Source organism: Chiloscyllium plagiosum, unplaced genomic scaffold, assembly GCF_037043375.1.
Source record: "Chiloscyllium plagiosum isolate Xiang-an unplaced genomic scaffold, Cpla_swu_hap1 HiC_scaffold_24, whole genome shotgun sequence".
Taxonomy (NCBI): Eukaryota; Metazoa; Chordata; class Chondrichthyes; order Orectolobiformes; family Hemiscylliidae; genus Chiloscyllium; species Chiloscyllium plagiosum.
In genome coordinates, this window is record NW_028270162.1 from 48,288,033 (window position 1) to 48,309,035 (window position 21,003).

General features: G+C 49.7%; 2 protein-coding genes across 6 annotated transcripts in view; both read left to right on the top strand.

Moving 5' to 3' along the window:
* The window catches only part of LOC122562784 (solute carrier family 2, facilitated glucose transporter member 11-like), a 51,612-nt gene extending 38,247 nt beyond the window's left edge, over positions 1–13,365 (top strand). For all 3 annotated transcript variants that reach the window (XM_043715964.2, XM_043715963.2, XM_043715962.2), the window contains 3 exons: positions 824–899; positions 8,004–8,131; positions 11,489–13,365. In XM_043715964.2, coding sequence (XP_043571899.2) covers positions 824–899; positions 8,004–8,131; positions 11,489–11,662 — 378 coding nt within the window. In that variant the 3' untranslated portion in view covers positions 11,663–13,365. The remainder of the gene's footprint in view (positions 1–823; positions 900–8,003; positions 8,132–11,488) is intronic.
* A 4,103-nt stretch (positions 13,366–17,468) lies between these two features.
* The window catches only part of LOC122562786 (solute carrier family 2, facilitated glucose transporter member 11-like), an 83,786-nt gene continuing 80,251 nt past the window's right edge, over positions 17,469–21,003 (top strand). For 2 of the 3 annotated variants that reach the window (XM_043715968.2, XM_088000144.1), the window contains exon 1: positions 17,469–17,567. In XM_043715968.2, the coding sequence (XP_043571903.2) occupies positions 17,508–17,567 (60 nt within the window). In that variant the 5' untranslated portion in view covers positions 17,469–17,507. The remainder of the gene's footprint in view (positions 17,568–21,003) is intronic. The other variant, XM_088000143.1, reaches the window with a different exon arrangement.

Genomic DNA, 21,003 nt, shown 5'->3' on the forward strand with positions numbered 1-21,003 from the left:
AAGTTACAATCCCCTCTCTCACAGTTTCAAGTAAGGAGCCAGTTGCAATGAGTGTACTTTTCAGGAACTGTGTAAGTTATGTTTGTGTTGAGGTTTTCAAATGAAGGACAGTGACATTTTTGAGACCCCGGGGAAGCAGAGTATTGTCCTAATTCCCTGCTGTACTCTGGCGTTGCACATTCAGGTGTTGTCCAGAGCATGTGACTCATCTGAAATAGCATGGGATTAGTGCACCCTTTTATTGCAACAACTGCATTTCTGACACTCCTCCCCGGGATGTCACAAGGTCTGGAATAGCTGGCTCTGGCCCAGCCTCCCCTGGCTTTGTTCTTCTGACCCCACATCCTCCAGCGTGTAGCTTACTCACACACCTTCTCGTTACTCCTCCAATCAGAGGCCACTGCTCTCTGTGTCTGACCGGCAGCTTACTGAGGTTCCTGCATCGTCAAGTAAAGATCTCAATTAAGAGCCTCAGGCTATTGACTACCTCAATAATAGTCCAATTTGCATCTAATTTCCTCAAAGTGGAGAAGACCACATTGGGATGGTTTCCATAATTCTGAATTTACTCCTGGCCATCAATTAAAAATCTACTTCAACAAACACTTTGATTTTGATAAGAGTGATAGCAGCAGTCCATCAGTACCAGCACCAGCTTTCTCATCGTGCCCTGAAGTGGTGCTCAAAGCACAGTCTCCTCACTCAGATAAATGTAACTTCCTGAGCCTTGCCAACACTGCCAGTTAGTTGTAACTAATAAACGGAAAAAGGAAGGGCTAAACTCTGCATGTTTTACTGACACTCCCTATATGTGTTGACCCAGGACAAGATTCGCTGGATGCCATACTTGAGCATGGCTTGCATCTTTGCGTCTATTCTAAGCTTTGGAATTGGGCCAGGTAGGTTGTCAACTATGAATCGTTCTTATAACACCGAAAGAAACAGCTCCTCATTAGGAAGTACCTTGTGTGAGATGCCCTGGCTACAAGAGTTAGTGTGTTTGACTTACAATTACAACATTTAAAAGGCATCTGGATGGGTATATGCGTAGGAAGGGTTTGGAGGGATGTGGGCCAAGTGCTGGCAAATGGGACTAGATTAAGTTGGGATATCTGATCGGCATGGATGGGTTGGACTAAAGGGTTTGTTTCCGTGCTGTACATCTCTGTAACTCTCTGACTTCTCAACCACACATTGAGACTGCATGGGGGTCACATCTAGGATTAGCCAGATTGAAGTAGATTCACACTGAATTATTTTTCCCAAGTGTCCCACTGGCAAACACTGGGTGCTTCACACACAAACATGCGTTGGCATCATGAGCTGGCTAATGAAGGATTTCCTTGAGTGATGGCCTCTACCTTAATTAGCACCTTCTAGCAGGATGTCAGATCCAGAGGGCAGCAGCTGGTGAGTCATGAAGTACTGGGCAGGAAATGACAGCAATTTTCAGGCACAGAGACCACAACAAAGGCAGGGTTGTACCACCAATGAATATAGCTTTGTGTAAAATGGCAACAACTTCTATTGTAAAGTGCAGAGACATAGAGTCAGAGTTATACAGCATGGAAACAGACCCATCGATCCAACTCATCCATGCCTATCAGATATTTTAAATTAATGTAGTCCCCCTTGCCAGCATTTGGCCCATACCCCTATAAACCATTCCTATTCATGTACCCTTCTTTACCCTCTCACCTTTAATCCTATGCCCTCTAGTTTTGGACTCCCTGACCCTGGGGAAAAGATATAGTGAATGAACAAAGAACAAAGAAAAGTTACAGCCCAGGAACAGGCCCTTCAGCCCTCCAAGCCTACTCTCTAAACCTGTCGCCCAATTCCTAAGCATCTGTATCCCTCTGCTCCCCACCCACTCATGCATCTGTCCAGATGGATCTTAAATGAATCTACCGTGCCTGAATAGGCTGTGGCTGTTTTCCCTGGAACATCGGAGGCTGAGGAGGTGACCTTACAGAGGTTTACAAAATCATGAGGGGCATGGATAGGATAAATAGACAAGGTCTTTAACTCAGGGTAGGGGAGTCAAAGCAAGACAGCATTGGTTTAAGGTGAGAAGGTAAAGGTTTGAAAAGGATCGAAGGAACAAGCTTTTCACGCAGAGGATGATGCATGTATGGAATGAGCTGCCAGAGGAAGTGGTAGAGGCTGGTATGATTAAAAGGCATCTGGATAGGCATATGGATAGGAAGAGTTTAGAGGAATATGGGTTGAATGCTGGAAAATGGGACGAGATTGATTTAGGATATCTGGTTTGCATGGACAAGTTGAACTGAAGGGTCTGTTTCCACGTTGTACAACTCTATGACTCGGTCTCTCTGTAACTCCTACTGTAAAGTGCAGATTCATTTAACTTTTCACCAAAATAGTATAGGAAGAAGGTATACAGAGTGAGTATAAACTCAGTGACAATCAAAGGAAAATGATAAACAATATCTATTTTATACAAAAGTGTTGCCTGGGCCAACAGCATTGCTTATTGGCATGTTATGTTTTACACATTAAATATGGGAAAAGCTCTCCTTACAAATTCGATGGTAGAAATCAGTTATAAAATATTTCTCATTCAATAAAATAATGTGATGCAAAAATCTATAAATTTCTTCATCTAAAATGTCAATGACACCATCAAAAGGAAAGGGAACTGGATACATAAGCTTTTTATTTTCCCACAGGCTGTGAGATTTCTTTCTGATAACCAGTAAATAACCACTGGGGTAGCTACCAAAGGGGTAGCACTGATATTCCAGCAGAGATTATTCAACATAATATGATGTGAAGCAATTGGTTCCACACAGTTACTATGTTATTTGTTGATATTGGCAAAATACATGCAAACACAAATTTTGCTCAAACTAACTTGGAATTTCTGGGCATTATTTGGAGATGCTGGTGTTGGACTGGGGTGTACAAAGTTAAAAAATCACCAACACCAGGTTATAGTCCAACAGGTTTAATTGGAAGCACTTGCTTTTGGAGCGACGCTCCTTCATCAGGTGGTTGTCCATCCACCTGATGAAGGAGCGACGCTCCGAAAGCTAGTGCTTCCAATTAAACCTGTTGGACTATAACCTGGTGTTGGTGATTTTTAACTTTCTGGGCATTGTAATGGAACTGTTTTCATCCATCTACCATTTTCAGTTGTTTGAAATCTATGGAGGGTGACTGAACAACTTCCTACAGTCAATTTTAAATGATATTTGAAAGGAATGCTATCTTCTTAGATGGGAATGTTTGATTTAATTTGATATAATTTGTCACATGCACTGGGATACAGTGAAACGTGTTGTTTTGCATGCTCTACAGGCAGATTGTGCGTACAAAGTGCATCAGGGTAACAAAACAGAGTGCAGAATACAGTGTTACAGCCACAAAGAAGGCGTAGAGAGATTAACATTAACATTTGAGAGGTCTGTTCAAAAGTCTGATAACAGCAGGGAAGAAGCTGTTCTTGAATCTATTTGTAAATGTATTCAAACTTTTATGTCTTCTGCCTGATGGAAGAGGGTGGGACGAGAGTATAACTGGAGTGTAGGGGGACGGGGGGGGGGGGGGGGGGGTCTTTGACTGTGTGGGTTGCTTTCCTGAGGCTGCAGGAAGTCTAGGTGGAGTCAATGAATGGAAGCTGGTTTGGGTGATGGACTGTGCTGTGTTCACAACTCTCTGTAGTTTCTTGTGGTCCTGGGTAGAGCAGTTCCCACACTGTGATGCATCCAGATAGGATGCTTTCTACGGTTCATCTATAAAAATTGTCCTTGTGAACATGCTGAATCTCCTTAGCCTCCTAGGGAAGTAGCAGCATTGTTGTGCTTTCTTGATCGTCACGTGGCTTGGGTGGATCTGGACAGATTGTTGGTGATCATGGCTCCCAGGAACTTGATGCTGCCAACCATCTCCACCTCAGCTCCATTGATGCAGACTGAGGCGTGCCCTCTGCTCCACTCTCTGATGTCAATGACCAGCTCCTTCATTTAGCTGACATTGATGACCATGCTGCTAAGCACTCTATCTCTTTCTTGTACTCTGTCTTGTCGTTATTTGAGATCCAATCTACAATGCTGTGGTGTCAACAAACTTGTAAATGGAGTTGGGGTGGAATTTGGCCATGCAGTCATGAGTGTATCAGAAGTACAGTAGGGGGCTGAGTACAATGCATTGTGGGATACTGGTGTTGAGGATTATCATGGAGGAGGTGTTGTTGCCTATTCTTACTGATTGAAGTCTATTTTTAGACTGTATTGATGCTGCATGGAATGAATTTTGAGGTAAATGCCTTCTCAATAGCCAGATATTGAGCCAAAGGGGAGAAAAACAATCTTACATCAGGGGTTGAGGGGTGACCTTATAGAGGTTTATAAAATCATGAGGGGCATGGATAGGGTAAATAGACAAAGTCTTTTCTCTGGGGTGGGGGGAGTCCAGAACTAGAGGGCATAGGTTTAGGGTGAGAGGGGAAAGATATAAAAGGGACCTAAGGGGCAACTTTTTCATGCAGAGGGTGGTGAGTGTATGGAATGAGCCGCCAGAGGAAATGCTGGAGACTGTTACAAACTGGATCCTCAGTTTCCTGACCCACAGACCACCATCAGTGAAGACTGAGGACAATATTTCATCCTCGCTAACACTCAACACTGGAGCCCCCAGGGGTGCGTACTCAGCCCCCTACTGTACTTGCTGTATACCCTTGACTGCGTTGCCAAATACCAGACAAATGCCATTTACAAGTTCGCTGATGACACCAAATCTCAGATGGTGATGAAACAGACTACAGACAGGAGGTGAAAATCCTGGAAAAATGGTGCACTGAGAACAACCTGGCTCTCAATGCTGGCAAAACCAAGGAACTCATTATTAACTTTCGGCAGGATGTTACTCATGCCCCCCTACACATTAACAGCGCAGAGGTGGAATGAGTGGAGAATGTCAAGCTCCTGGGAGTGGTCATCCAAAACAAGCTTTCTTGGACTCTTCATGTGGACGCACTGGTTACAAAGGCCCAACAATGTCTCTTCTTCCTCAGGCAGCTGAGGAAATTTGGCATGACGGTAAATACCCTTGCCGACTTTTATAGGTGCGCCATCGAGAGCATTCTGTCTGGATGTATCACTACCTGGTATGGCAACTGTACCATTCAAGATCGGAGACAGTTACAGAGAGTGGTGAACTCAGCCCGGACAATCACAAAGGCCAACCTCCCATCTATAGAATCCATCTACCAGGCCCACTGTCAAGGAAAGGCCTCAGCATTCTCAAAGATCCATCCCACCCTGGCAGTGCTTTTCTACAACCTCTACCATCGGGGAGAAGGTACAGAAGCCTGAACACATGCACCAGCTGATTTCAAAACAGTTTCTACCCTACTGTTGTTAGAATATTGAATGGACTCACAAACTCTTAACATTTGCCCGTACCTGTGTTTTTGTTTTTGCCCCTTTTCATCTATTATTTACTTATCTATGCTATTTAACTCTGCGATCTGCTTGTATTACTCGCAAGACAAAGCTTTTCACTGTGCCTCAGTACACGGGACAATAAATTCAATTCAACTACACCATTTAAAAGGCACCTGGATAGGTATATGAATTGGAAGGGTTTAGAAGGATATGGGCCGAGTGCTGGCAAATGGGACTAGATTAGTTTAGGATGTCTGGTCGGCATGGGTGGGTTGGATTGAAGAGTCTGTTTCTGTGCCGTACACCTCTATGACTCTGCTATCCCCTATGAGCTGACTGTGGGATCCACAGTCCTGGATTAGATTGTCGAGATGGAAGTGGTGCTTTTGAAAATATGGTAATCCTGGATATATGTTCAACTTGAAGCATTATGTTTCTCAACCACAGATGCTGTCAGACCTGCTGAGTACTTCTAAAATATTTTGTTTCATGATTACAGAGAATTATAAAGCATTTACTGCACTGACAGGCCGTACAAACCAATTGATCTGTGCAGCTAGTTATGTTCCACACAAGCCCCCTCCTACACTCCTTCATCCAGTCCAATCAGCAAAAAAAATCCCTCAAGTGTTTATCTATCTTACCTTCAATAAATCTTTGGTATTTCTCTCAGGTATTCTAAATGATGCCAAGTTTCACATACCAACCAGTCTCTCGGTTTTGTCTGAATTCCTTTTCAGAATCATTACAACTATCTCTTATTTATGGCCTCTATTTACCAACGCTCTATAAAGGGAGGCACTTTTTCTGTGTTTACCCTATCGAAACCTTCCGTAATTTCAAAGATCTCTCTCAGACCACCGCTGGTCTGCTCTTTTTTTTATTTTGCCCTGGCCTCTTGAAACTTCTTGTTTTTCTCAGTTCTGTCAATCTTTCGAATCTTGAAATGTCATTGGACTCTTCACAAGGTGAAACATCGACTCTCATTGCATCAATGGGTTGATTTCTTTGATACCTCACCCACATTTCTCATTTGGAGACTCCCTTCCACTTACATTTCTACCCTCTGCATGTTTCTCCTTCTTCCTTTGGGTCTTCCAGCTCTTGCTCCTGAGTATTTCACCCAGCTGGAGGGGGTTTCATCTTGATTCTAGCCTCACTGTGCTCAGAAATGGTAACTCGGTTTGTGACTTCTCTCCACCTCTGAGCTGACAGCAAATAAAGACGATAAAAATCAACCCCCTGGGCTCGGGGCTTCATGAACAGAATGAACAGTGATCCAGAGATAGTACATGAAGACTCACACCATTGAAGATGTGGGCCGCAGAGCACCACTGTGCGTGTCCCCATACTGAGTGGATTGCAGCACAGTCCGTTACTCAAGGGCAACAGGGAGAGGCAATAAATGCTGGCTCAGCCAGTGAAGCCCATATCCCTGAGCTAATAAAAATGAGAGTGTTGTACAGCTGTCATTCTAACCTAAGTGGGAGGTAGGAGGATGCTGTGATTTCTGTATTTATGATTAGAATCCCTGCAGTATGGAAACAGGCCCTTCAGCCCAACAACTCCACACTGACCCTCCGAAGAGTAACCCACCCAGACCCATTTCCCTCTGATGAATGCACCTAATACTTTGTGCAATTTAGCACGGCCAATTCACCTGACCTGCACGAGTTTAGATTGTGGGAGGAAACCAGAGCATCCAGAGGAAACCCACACAGACACGGGGAGAATGTGCAAACTCCACACAGACAGTTGCCCGAGGCTGGAATTGAACCTGGGTCCCTGGTGCTGTGAGGCAGCAGTGCTAACCACTGAGCCACCGTGGTGCCCCATATATCCCCATTTATCTTGAAGGGATGGGCCCTTTATGTGAAAAATGATGAGAATGAATGGTGGAGCAATTCCAACTGGGCACTCCTGGACCTGACTATCTACCTGTAAATGACATTTCTCGGGCTGTTGTGATAAGGTCCTGAAACCAGTAGGTCACGTGTAGGACTCACTAGTGAATGTGAAAAGCTCTTGATACCACTGCTGTTCCTATCTACTTGAAAATAATCTGGATTGGCCCCTTTGTAAGGGTTGAGAGTATGGTGCTGGAAAAGCACAGCAGGTCAGGCAGCATCCGAGGAGCAGGAGAGTCGACGTTTCGGGCATAAGGCCTTCATCATTTGCAAGGGTCCAAATCAGAGCAGTTTCAGAATGGGTATGGGTGTGGCCTAGTCAAACCACCCCATCCCCACCAATCCCTATCCCCTCCTGCTACAGGAAGGTGCTCAGGTTTGTCGGCATTTGGGGCTACTGGTTCCCAAATACGTACATGAAATAGTCTTTGCACCCAGCTGCCCCATGTTATACAGGAGACTTTCCAGTAACTGCAGATTCTGGCAGAGATCAGTGTTGGAGAAATCATTGCTCCAGATTGCGGTCTATGGAAATTCACTATGAGGTTTCCATTTCATTCAGTGTCACTCCCTACACCGATGCTCTCTGTTACAATGACTATATTGTGTGAACATTATTTGTGCTCTTGTTGAATATTGTATTAATGCTCCCTACCAAGTTTGTTGATTGCCTCTTTACCCTCAGCTGGAGTGACCGGAGTCATACCAATGGAGATCTTTGACCAAACTGCAAGGCCCGCGGCCTACATGATCAATGGCTCCCTGCTCTGGATAAACCTTACTATTGTTGGCATGCTTTTCCCATTCATTGTTGTAAGTATCTCACACACAGACTAAATTTAACTTCATACTGTGAGTCCATTATAAAATAAACTCCAACAATACACTCTCTTTGTTGTCCAGTGAACCTGTTCTGGATCCCTCCTTTTAATGCTTATAATAAATTTCCCCTGTTTAAAACAGATTCTTCTGCCTCCCTCACTCCAATTCCTGAGATCTATGTTTAGCAGTCTCTGCTCTTCAATCAGCTGCTGGGTATTGGTAGATACTGGTGTCCAGCTGATTTGCCATTGACGCCAGCAGGGATTTGATTCAGCCTTCCTGGGCAGTTCTGTGATCTGTGGTCCAACCCCACGAAACCTATGAGCACACGGCAGCACTGATACAGGTCGTTTTGCTGTGTTACTGTTTAGAAAGCTACAACCCTTTCAAATGGGGTTGCATTCCAGATTAGGTCAGCTCGCTGAACCAGAAAAGGGTTCTGCGTGTCTCCAGGGATCTAGAATCAGGGGTAAACCATTTAAGACCAAGATGGGGAGGGGTTTCTTCACTTGGAGGCAGGTGAATCCTTGAAAAGGATTGTGGAATGCAGTCATTGAATTTATTCAAGACAGAGATTGACAGATTTCTAGATAGTGACGATATCATGGGAAACTGGGGTAGAGGTGCAGCCTCAAAGGGCTGAATGGTCTACTTGCACTCCTATCCCCTATGTTGCTGTATTGACTGGTTCTTTTACCCATTGTATTTAATCTTCATCCCTTTGTTATTGACTCTCCTGCCCAGTTGAACCAGCAAACTGAAAACCCCTTCAGAATTTTGAACACCCCTATTAATTACATCCTTTACCTTCTCTAGAAGGTCCTTCTTAAGTAAACACCAGCTTGGGGGGAATAGCCAGTTTCGAATGCATTCCACATTGCAATGCCTTGACCAATAGCGACCCTTGCCAATTATGCAGCATGTTCTTCCCATGCAGTCTGTTCCCTTTGAGATTTGGTAATTTTTGTGATTGTGTCCTGATCAATGCAAGCCAGCATTCCCTATTTTCAGCAGTAATCAGATATTTCAGGAGCACCATCATTGAACTCAAAGTGCCCAGCTAACGTATTTCAATTTGAATTCATGCCTCTATCATTAGCTGAGGTCTCCAGATTACCAGTCCATGCTGCAGTTTGCTATATTCAAGTTCATGACTGTGATAAAGGTTTATGAGGTATATTGTCATGATAGAATTTAAATGTTCAAGTAGAGGTAAAGGAGATTCGTGGCTTTGGTTCTGACAAGATGACCTATTTTTCAAAACAGAAATTAATTTGGACCAGTAACTAAATACAATATTTCCAATGAAGTGTATGACTTCGGATAAGTGCCTAGTGAGATACCTGTGAAGTTAATTTACAAAGAGTTTACTTTGCTAAGTTTCATGTCATTCCACAAAGTGATGAGGGGCCACTTATAGTTTTATGCTCAGGAATATCAGGTTTCAGTTCAGAAGGACAGTTCCATCCGGGTTTTTTGGTTTAGAGAAAATCTAGGAATCTCTTGGTAGAAGTCTTCTGGCAGGCAGGCTAAGGAAAGGAATCTAGGTCCTCAGAACTGGAAAGAAGTCTTTAATTTAACAACTGGCAGGAGTCAGTTTACTAAAAAATTCAAGAGTTAAGTTTAGAGTGGTACTTCACTAGGATTGAATATCTGTAAAGGATATTGCAGGGAAAACAGTTGAATCTTCATCTTTGTTCTGTACATTAAGATCTTTTTAAACTGTCTTACATAAAAGGAAGTGTTTATTCCTTTAGTTAAAGAATACCTACAGCCCTCTGTCAATATGATCAGCAACTCACCACAGAAACCAAACTGCAAAAATAAAACTTATGATCTATCAAGCTAGGTTTCTTTCTGGAAGCTAGCATCTAGTAGTACCATCAGCTGTGATCATAATATGACCTTTCCAAAGAATAATACAATGTTATTACATGGATCCACAGCCTACAAAGGACCATATGATCTCACCTTTAGAACAAAGTTATGTGTAGTTTGAGGCTAATCACTCCACAACTGTGGAGCATGGTGAGGAGACATATCTCCATTCACTCCTGCACCCAGTACAGGGACTGAACCTGCACTGGTCGCTTTATTCAGTTCTACACTATAGTCAACGAGCTAACGAAACTTAACTGACCATCCCGAGAACTTTAAGATAGCTGCGTAGAAACCCAATGGGGAATTCAGAAGAAACTTCGTAACCAAAAGAGTGGTGAGAATGTGGAACTCACTAGCACAGGGAGTGAGTGGTTAAAGCAAGTATTATTGATACATTTAAGGGGATGTTCGACAAAAATATGAAGAATAATTGGAATATGATGGCTGATTTAAATAAGGAAAAATGGGAGGAGTTGCTTGATCACTCTGTGGATTGGTTGGTCTGAAAGGCCAAATTCTTTGCTGTATATCGTATGTAAAATTGGAAGGGTCAGATATGTAGCTGGTTTAGAATGATTATAGAGAAAGGAAAAGGAGAGAGAGGACGATATATGGTGGAAGTTGAGTAATTAAACCTCAACATGGTCAGACAGTGCAGAAGAGGCCTTTTATCCGTTCGAATGGGCACTGACAGATCAGAAGCACCTGACCTTCAACCTAATCCTGTTTACCAGCACTTCGCCCACAGCCATGGATGTTATGACATGCCAAGTGCTCATCCAGCTAGTTTTGAAAGGATGAGAGGCAACTTGCCTCTCCCACCCTCCCTGTTGAATCCCTACTGTGCAGAAGCAGGTTATTTGCCCCGTCGGGTCTACACCCACCCTCCGAAGAGCATTCATCCCATTCACACTCCCCCCTACCTAAGCCCTGTAACCCTACATTTCCCATGGCTAACCCACCTAGCCTGCACATCCCTGGATACTACAGTGCAATTTAGCATGGCCAATCCACCCAACCTGCACATCTTTGGGCTGTGGGAGGAAACCGGAGCACCCCAAGTAAACCCACGCAGACATGGGGAGAATGTGCAAACTTCACACAGACGGTGTTCTGAGGGTGAAATTGAACCCAGGTCCCCTGTGAGACAGCTGTGCTAACCAATGAGCCATTGTGCCGCCCCTGGGTAAAAATGATTTTGCTCACATCCCTTCAAACCTCCTACCCCTCACCTTGAACCCATGTCCCCTCATGATTGACCCTTCAACTCAGATGCTCCTTGTCCACTCAGTCCATGCCCCTCATAACATTGTACACTTCAATCAGATAATAATATAAAGCAAAGCAGTAATGACACGAAAAAAAATCTGAAAATGGTTCTGGAGAAAGTGTGAAAGGCAGTAACAGAATCATTGCTACATTTCAAGTGTGTTCCATTTGTACTCACTCTGCTGTTCCCTTTTTCAGGAAGGACTGGGCAGTTTCTGTTACGTCCCATTTTTTTCCATCAGCTTCCTCGCTGCTTTGTTCATTGGGTTCTTTCTGCCAGAAACGAAAGGAAAGACTCTTCTGGAAATTTCTCAGGAGTTTCACAAATGCAATTTCAAGACTCAGCTGGAACAGACCGAAACAAAATTGTGAAAGAATTGATAAACCCGTTATCAAAGTTTGTTTGTTTCTGTGGCATCATACGTTTGCTTTTTTCTGATGACAGGTCTTGTATTTCTCTCTATTTGGTGATTGGTTGCCGACGTTCAGACCTTAAGGAAAGTGTAGTTTATGTTGGCTGTTTGTAGGAGGTGGCACTGGATAAGACATTGGATAAAAAATAGGAAATGATGAATTCCAATTGATGATAGGAGGTTGCCTTCTGCTGGGTGGGATTTATGGGAAAATGGCACCTTCCAATGTGTCGCTGCTCCATTTGGGAATTTCTCTCCATCTGTGTGCTCTTCCCATCTCTCCCTCTCTTCCCGTCTCTTTCTGTCTCTCCCTTTCTCCCTAAATAGCAGTGGGGTGGCCTTTCAATCGCATCTATATTGCCCATTATCATCAAATCCCAGCACAGCCAGCAGGAAGCTGATAATGTGTATCTGAAATCATAGAATCCATGCAGTGTGGAAACAGGCCATTTGGCCCAACGAGTCCACACCTACTCTCCATTTACTCAATTACTCTACATTTAATTATCTAACTCGCAAGGAATTAGGGGATACGGGGAGAGTGCGGGTAAGTGGCATTGAAATGCCTGTCAGTCATGATTGAATGGCAGAGTGGACTCGATGGGCCACATGGCCTTACTTCCACTCCTATTTCTTATGGTCTTATTTACCCTTTACTAACGCACCTAACCTACACATCCCCGAACAGTATGGGCAATTTAATATGGCCAATTCATCTAACCTGCACATCTTTGGACTGTGGGAGGAAACTGGAGCATCCAGAAGAAACCCACACAGACACGGGGAGAATGTGCAAACTCCACACAGGCTGAGGTTGGAATTGAACCCAGGTCTCTGTCGCTGTGAGGCAGCAGTGCTAATCGCTAAGCCACCATGCCGTCCTCACTAGCTACATGGGCTCTTTGGGGGAGCTGGGGGCTGGGGGGTTCCCAATGGAGGATTGATGGGTCTCCTCTCCTTTTCACTCTGATGGGACGTGCTGATTAGAATCATCACTGTCAGCACAGACTCATACTGCACGTGCTTTTTTCCCTTTCGTGTAACTCACAAAGTGTTCAGGAGTGAAAGCTGCCAACTCAGATTGTATATATCTACTGAAGTTTGAACCATGAGGTTTCCAACCACCTTGGATGCTCAAGTAGCCACAACTGGGGCATTTCAATAACTTTTATCAGAGAAAGTAAAAGAGCTTTCTAAAATCATGAGGAGCATAGGTGAGTGACAAGGATCTTTTCCCTCGGGTGGGGGATTTCAAAACTAGAGGGCAAATGTTTTAAGGTGAGAGGAGAAAGATTTCAAAAGGAAAGGGGAAACTTTTTAACACAGAGAATGATTTGTGTGTGGAATGAACTGCCAAAGGAAGTGGTGGCTGCAGGTAAAGTTAGGACATTTAAAAGATGTTTGGACGGTTATATGAATAGGAAATGTTTGGAAGGATATGGGCCAAATGGACTGGTTTAGTTTGGGAATGTGGTCACCTAGTTGGACCAAAGGGTGTGTTTCCGTGTCGTTATGAATCTACAGAACATCCCATAATTTCTTAATGACTCAAATAGTATAATGGTTCAAATTTCGAGGATTCTTAAGAAAGTATATTTTTCCTTTACAGTCAAGACAGCAAATTTCAAGAATTGAATGAGAAAATAAAACCATTGGACTCGATGCACATTGTACATCACTTGGACAATTTGGTGACACGCACACATTACATGTCACGATTCCAGCCAACGTTATCACTGCACAAGTCAGATCCCAGACAGGTTTCTGGATTGACAGGTCATATTTTGATTTGTGTTGGTTTTAAGAAAGTGATCTCTTGCTGAAACACAATGCTGCAGATTTTCCTTTCACAATAAAACTGAAGTCTATTAACAAAAGAAATGAAGATAAAAAGGATGAACGAAGCCATCTCCTTACAACAAAAAAAAAACAAAGATTTTAAACTCATGATAAAAGCATTAAGGCCAATCTCAAAACACTCATAGATTGAAAATCAAAATAGCTTTTGTGTAGTACTCAAATGCACCCCTGGTACACAACCTGAAACCCCACAAACAATACTCACACCAGAGTCCCTGGATCTTCCTGGAGACATCTTGTAGTGATTGCATCGAGGTCAGCCAGATGGCCCTCACAGAATCTGAGTTCCCTGACTGGGGCTGTTAATCTGCTTCAATCAGGCTGACAGATAGAAACAGGAGTGTCACACAGAGCTGGCCCTGAAGGAGCTGGGTCAGTGTCAAGGACTCTTCATGTGGAAATGAAGGGGCACTTGGGGACAGGATACTGGCCTCTGTGAAGATTTAGAGTCATGCAGTCATAGAGATGTACAGCACAGAAACAGACCCTTCGGTCCAACTCGTCCATGCCAACTAGACATCCCAACCTAATTTAATCCCATTTACCAACACTTGGCCCCTATCCTTCTAAACCATTCCTATCATATACCCATCCAGATGCCTTTTAAATGTTGCAATTGTACCAGCCTCCACCACTTCCTCTGGCAGCTCATTCCATACACGTACCACCCTCTGTATGAAAAGGTTGCCCTTAGGTCTCTTTTATAAATTTCCCCTCTCACCCTAAAGCTATACCCTCTAGTTCTGGATTCGCTCACCCCAGGGAAAAGACCTTGTCTGTTTATCCTATCCATGTCCCTCATGACTTTATATACCTCTATAAAGTCACCCTTCAGCGTCCGATGCTCCAGGGAAAACAGTCTCTCCCTATAGTTCAAATACTCTAACCCTGGCAACATCCTTGTCATCTTTTCTGAACCCATTCAAGTTTCACAACATCTTTCCGATAGGAAGGAGACCAGAATTGCACACAATATTCCAACAGTGGCCTAATCAATGTTCTGTACAGTCACAACATGACCTCTCAACTCCTGTACTCAATACTCTGACCAATAAAGGAAAGCATACCAAATGCCTTCTTCACCATCCTATCTACCTGCGACTCCACTTTCAAGGAGCTATGAACTTGCACTCCATGGTCTCTTTGTTCAGCAACACTCCCTACCAACTTACCATTAAGTGTATAAGTCCTGCTCTGATTTACTTTCCCTAAATGCAGCCCCTCGCATTTATCTGAATAAACTCCATCTGACATTCCTCAGCCCATTGGCCTATCTGATCAAGACCCTGTTGTAATCTGAGGTAACCTTCTTCGCTGTCCACTACACCTCCAATTTTGGTGTCATCTGCAAATCTACTAACTACACCACTTATGCTCGCATCCAAATTATTTATGTAAATGACTAAAAGTAGAGGACCCAGCACCGATCCTTGTGGCACTCCACTGGTCACAGGCCTCCAGTCTGAAAATCAACCCTCCACCTACACCCTCTGTCTTCTACCTTTGAGCCAGTTCTGTATCCAAATGGCTAGTTCTCCCTGTATTCCATGAGATCTAACCTTGCTAACCAGTGTCCCATGGGGAACCTTGTCGAATGCCTTACTGAAGTCCATATAGATCACATCTACTGCTCTGCCCTCATCAATCCTCTTTGTTACTTTTTCAGAAAACTCAATCAAGTTTGTGAGACATGATTTCCCACGCACAAAGCCATGTTGACTATCCCTAATCAGTTCTTGCCTTTCTAGATACATGTACATCCTGTCCCTCAGGATTCCCTCCAACAACTTGCCCACCACCGATGTCAGTTCCCTGGCTTATCTTTACTACCTTTTGTAAATAATGGTACCACGTTAGCCAACCTCCAGTCTTCCGGCACCTCACCTGCGACTATCAATGATACAAATATCTCAGTAAGAGACCCAGTTATCACCTCCCAGCTTCCCACAGAGTTCTAGGGTACACCTGACCAGGTCCTGGGGACTTATTCACTTTTATGCATTTCAAGACATCCAGCTCTTCCTCCTCTGTAACATGGACATTTTTCAAGATGTCACCATCTATTTCCCTACATTCTATATCTTCCATGTCCTTTTCCACAGTAAACACTGATGCAAAATACTCGTTTAGTATCTTCCCCATCTCCTGCGGCTCCACACAAAGGCCGCCTTGCTGATATTTGAGGGGCCCTATTCTCTCCCTCGTTACCCTTTTGTCCTTAATGTATTTATTAAAACCCTTTAGATTCTCCTTAACCCTGTTTGCCAAAGCTATCTCATGTCTTCCTGATTTCTCTCTTAATTATACTCCTACTGCCTTTATACTCTTCTAAGGATTCATTCGATCTATCCTGTCTATACCTGACATAAACTTCCTTCTTTTTCTTAAGCAAACTCTCAATTTCTTTAGTCATCCAGCATTCCCTATACCTACCAGTCTTTCCTTTCACCCTGACGGGAATATACTTTCTCTTGATTCTTGTTATCTCGTTTCTGAAGGCTTCCCATTTTCCAGCCGTCCCTTTACCTGCGAACATCTGCCTCCAATCAGCTTTTGAAAATTCTTGCCTAATACCGTCAAAATTGGCCTTTCTCCAAATTAGAACTTCAACTTTTAGATCTGGTCTATCCTTTTCCATCATTACTTTAAAACTAATAGAATTATGGTCACTGGCCCAAAGTGCTCCCCCACTGACAGCTCAATCACCTCAATTTCTTTAGTCTTATTTCCCAAGAGTAGTTCAAATTTTGCACCTTCCCTAGTAGGGTACATCCTCATACCGAATCAGAAAATTTTCTCATGCACACTTAACAAATTCCTCTCCATCTAAACCTTAATACTATGGCAGTCCCAGTCTATGTTTGGAAAGTTACAATCCCCTACCATTACCACCCTATTATTCTTACAGATAACTGAAATTTCCTTACAAATTTGTTTCTCACTTTCCTGCTGACTATTAGGGGGTCTGTAATACACTCCAAATAACGTGACCATCCCTTTCTTATTTCTCAGCTCCACCCAAATAACTTCCCTGGATGTATTTCCGGGAATATCCTCCCTCAGCACAGCTGTAATGCTATCCCTCATCAAAAACGCCACTCCCCCTCCTCTCTTGTCTCCCTTTCTGTCCTTCCTGTAGCATTTGTATCCTGGAACATTAAGCTGCCAGTCCTGCCCATCCCTGAGGCGTGTTTCTGTAATTGCTATGATATTCCAGTCCCTGAGTTCATCTCCCTTTCTACCCCTTACCTAACACTACGGGCAATTCACCTAACCTGCACATCTTTGGACTGTGGGAGGAAACCGGAGCACCCGGAGGAAACCCACGCAGACATGGGGAGAATGTGTAAACTCCACACAGTCAATCGCCTGAGGCGGGAATTGAACCCGGGTCTCTGACGCTGTGAGGCAGCAGTGCTAACCACTGTGCCACCGTGCCGCCCACAATGCTCAGAGTGGGGGGGGTGGGGGGACACGGGAGTAATCATCGCCGCCTGCTGTCCGGAGGAGCTCAGTGCAGTGGGGGATAGGGGTAGTCACCACCCCCTGCTGCCCGGAGGAGCTCAGTGCCGTGGGTGAAGAGGGTAATTACCACCCCCTGCTGCCCGGAGGAGCTCAGTGCCGTGGGTGAAGATGGTTATTACCGCCCCCTGCTGCCCGGAGGAGCGCAGTACCGTGGGTGAACGGAGTTAAACAGCGCCCCCTGCTGCCCGGAGGAGCTCAGTACCGTGGGTGAAGAGGGTAATTACCGCCCCCTGCTGCCCGGAGGAGCTCGGTGCCGTGGGGGAACGGGGCTAACAGTGCCCCCTGCTGCCCGGAGGACTGAGCTAGCGCCAGGCCGGCGACAGGACTGCACCATCGCCGGCGGGGAGTGCGGAACCGTTTAACGGGGAGAGGGAGGAGAGTGGGGCTGTTATTAATCACTGGGAGTGTTCTCTGGTTTGATGATGATGGAGCTGGGCCGCTCACCGGTTCTGGAGCTGGAGCTGGAGGATCAGCAGCAGGTAGGGAGAGAGTGGGGACCGAGCGGGGGGCTATCTCCCCCCCCCCTTCCGTCAAGGTGCAGAGGGTCGCTCCGGGATATTCCTCAGGGCGGGGCGGGGTGTGAAGGGGAGGGGGAGGGGAAAGGGGGAGGGGGAGGGGAAGGGGGGGGAGGGGAAAGGGGGAGGGGAAAGGGGGGGAGGGGAAAGGGGGGAAAGGGGGGGAGGGGAAAGGGGGGAAAGGGGGGGAGGGGAAGGGGGGAAAGGGGGGGAGGGGAAGGGGGAAAGGGGGGGAGGGGAAAGGGGGGGAGGGGAGGGGAAAGGGGGGGAGGGGGAGGGGAAAGGGGGGGAGGGGGAGGGGGAGAGGAAAGGGGGGGGGAGGGGGAGGGGGAGAGGAAAGGGGGGGGAGGGGAGGGGGAGAGGGGGGGGAGGGGGAGGGGGAGAGGGGGGGAGGGGGAGGGGGAGAGGAAAGGGGGGGGAGGGGGAGAGGAAAGGGGGGGGAGGGGGAGAGGAAAGGGGGGGGAGGGGGAGGGGAAAGGGGGGGAGGGGGAGGGGAAAGGGGGGAGGGGGAGGGGAAAGGGGGGGAGGGGGAGGGGAGAGGAAAGGGGGGGGAGGGGGAGAGGAAAGGGGGGGAGGGGAGGGGGAGAGGGGGGAGGGGGAGGGGAGAGGGGGGGAGGGGGAGGGGGAGAGGAAGGGGGGGGAGGGGGAGAGGAAAGGGGGGGGAGGGGGAGGAAAGGGGGGGAGGGGGAGGGGGAGAGGAAAGGGGGGGAGGGGGAGGGGGAGAGGAAAGGGGGGGAGGGGAGGGGGAGAGGAAAGGGGGGGAGGGGGGAGGGGGAGAGGAAAGGGGGGGAGGGGGAGGGGAGAGGAAGGGGGGGGGAGGGGGAGGGGGAGAGGAAAGGGGGGGGAGGGGGAGGGGGAGGGGAGAGGAAAGGGGGGAGGGGGAGGGGGAGAGGAAAGGGGGGGAGGGGGAGGGGGAGAGGAAAGGGGGGGAGGGGGAGGGGAGAGGAAAGGGGGGGAGGGGGAGGGGGAGAGGAAAGGGGGAGGGGAGGGGAAAGGGGGAGGGGGAGGGGGAAAGGGGAGGGGAGGGGAAAGGGGGAGGGGGGAGGGGAAAGGGGGAGGGGGAGGGGAAAGGGGGAGGGGGGAGGGGAGGGAAAGGGGGAGGGGGAGGGGAGGGGGAGGGGAAAGGGAGGGGGAGGAAGGGGAGGGGAAGGGGGAGGGGGAGGGGGAGGGGGAGGGGAAAGGGGGAGGGGGGAGGGGAAAGGGGGAGGGGGAGGGGAGGGGGAGGGGAAGGGGGAGGGGACAAGGGGAGGGGCGGGGGAGGGGAGAGGGGCGAGGGGAGGGGGAGGGGGAGGGGAAAGGGGGGAGGGGGAGGGGAAAGGGGGAGGGGGGGAGGGAGGGGGAGGGGGAGGGGGAGGGGGAGGGAGAGGGGCGGGGAGGGGGAGGGGAAAGGGGGAGGGGAGGGGGGAAAGGGGGAGGGGGAGGGGGAAGGGGGAGGGGGAGGGGAAAGGGGGAGGGGGAGGGGAAGAGGGGGAGGGGAGGGGCGAGGGGGAGGGCAAGGGGGAGGGGGAGGGGGCGGGAAGGGGGAGGGGGAGGGGAGGGGAAGGGGGAGGGGACAGGGGGAGGGGGAGGGGAAAGGGGGAGGGGGAGGGGAAAGGGGGAGGGAAGGGGGGGAGGGGGAGGGAAAGGGGGGGAGGGGGAGGGGACAGGGGGGGAGGGGAAGGGGCCAGGGGGGGAGGGGGAGGGGAAAGGGGGGGGGGGAGGGGGAGGGGAAGGGGGGGGGGAAAGGGGGGGGAGGGGAGGGAGGGGGGACGGGGGGAGGGGGAGGGGAAACGGGGGGAAGGGGAGGGGAAAGGGGGGGAGGGGGAGGGGACAGGGGGGGGAGGGGGGAGGGGCAAGGGGGGGGGGGAGGGGAAAGGGGGGGAGGGGGAGGGGGGGAGGGGAAAGGGGGGGAAGGGGGGGAGGGGGAGGGGGAGGGGAACGGGGGGGAGGGGAGGGGGAAAGGGGGGAAGGGGAGGGGAAAGGGGGGAGGGCCGGGAAAGGGGGGGAGGGGGAGGGGAAAGGGGGGAGGGGAGGGGGGGAGGGGAAAGGGGGGGACGGGGGGGGAGGGGGAGGGGGAGGGGAACGGGGGGGAGGGGAGGGGGGAGGGGGGAAGGGGACGGGGAAAGGGGGGGAGGGGAGGGGACAGGGGGGGGAGGGGAGGGGGAAAGGGGGGAGGGGGGAGGGGGGGGGAGGGGGCGAGGGAAAGGGGGGGGAGGGGGGGGGAGGGGAGGGGAGGGAGGGGGAGGGGGAGGGGAAGGGGGGGAGGGGGAAAGGGGGGGGAGGGGGAGGGGAGGGGGAGGAAAGGGGGGGGAGGGGGAGGGGGAGTGGGAAAGGGGGGGGAGGGGGAGGGGAGGGGGGGGGAGGGGGAGGGAGGGAAAGGGGGGAGGGGGAGGGGAAAGGGGAGGGGAAGGGGAGGGGAGGGGAAAGGGGGGGGAGGGGAAAGGGGAGGGGAGGGGAGGGGGAGGGGGAGGGGGGGGGAGGGGGGGGAGGGGGAGGGGAAGGGGGGGGGAGGGGAGGGGAGGGGAGGGGGAGGGAAAGGGGGGGGGAGGGAGGAGGGGAGGGGAAGGGGGAGGGGGAGGGGGAGGGGAAGGGGGGGGAGGGGGAGGGGAGGGGGGGGGGAGGGGGGGAAGGGGGAGGGGGAGGAGGGGAGGGGAAAGGGGGGGGGGAGGGGTGGGGGAAGGGGGAGGGGGAAGGGGGGAAGGGGGAGGGGGAGGGGGAGGGGGAGGGGAGGGGAGAGGGGGAGGGGAAAGGGGGAGGGGGAGGGGGAAAGGGGGAGGGGGAGGGGGAAAGGGGGGGAGGGGAGGGGGGAGGGGGAGGAGGGGAAAGGGGGAAGGGGGAGGGGAGGGGGAGGGGAAGGGGAGGGGGAGGGGGAGGGGGTGGGGAGGGGGAGGGGAGAGGGGGAGGGGGAGGGGAACGGAGGGGAGGGGAAGGGGAGGGAGGGGGGAGGGGGGGGGATGGGAAGGGGAGGGGGGCGGGGAGGGGGAAGGGGAGGGGAGGGAGGGGGAGGGGGGAGGGGAGGGGAGGGGGAGGGGGAAGGGGGAGGGGGGAGGGGAAAGGGGGGGAGGGGGTGGGGGGAAAGGGGGAGGGGGAAGGGGGGAGGGGAGGGGAGGGGAAGGGGAGGGGAGGGAGGGGCAGGGGAGGGGAGGGGAAGGGGGAGGGGAGGGGAGGGAGGAGGGGGGAAGGGGAGGGGAGGGGGAGGGAGGGGAAAGGGGGGAGGGGGAGGGGAGGGAGTGGGGAGGGGGAATTGGGGGAGGGGAAGGGGGGAGGGGAGGGGAAGGGGGAGGGGGAAGGGGGAAGGGGAAGGGGAAGGGGGAGGCGGGAGGGGGAAGGGGGAGGCGGGAGGGGAGGGGGAGGGGAGGGGAAGGGGGAGGGGGAAGGGGGAGGGGGAGGGGAGGGGGACGGGGGAGGGGGAAGGGGAAGG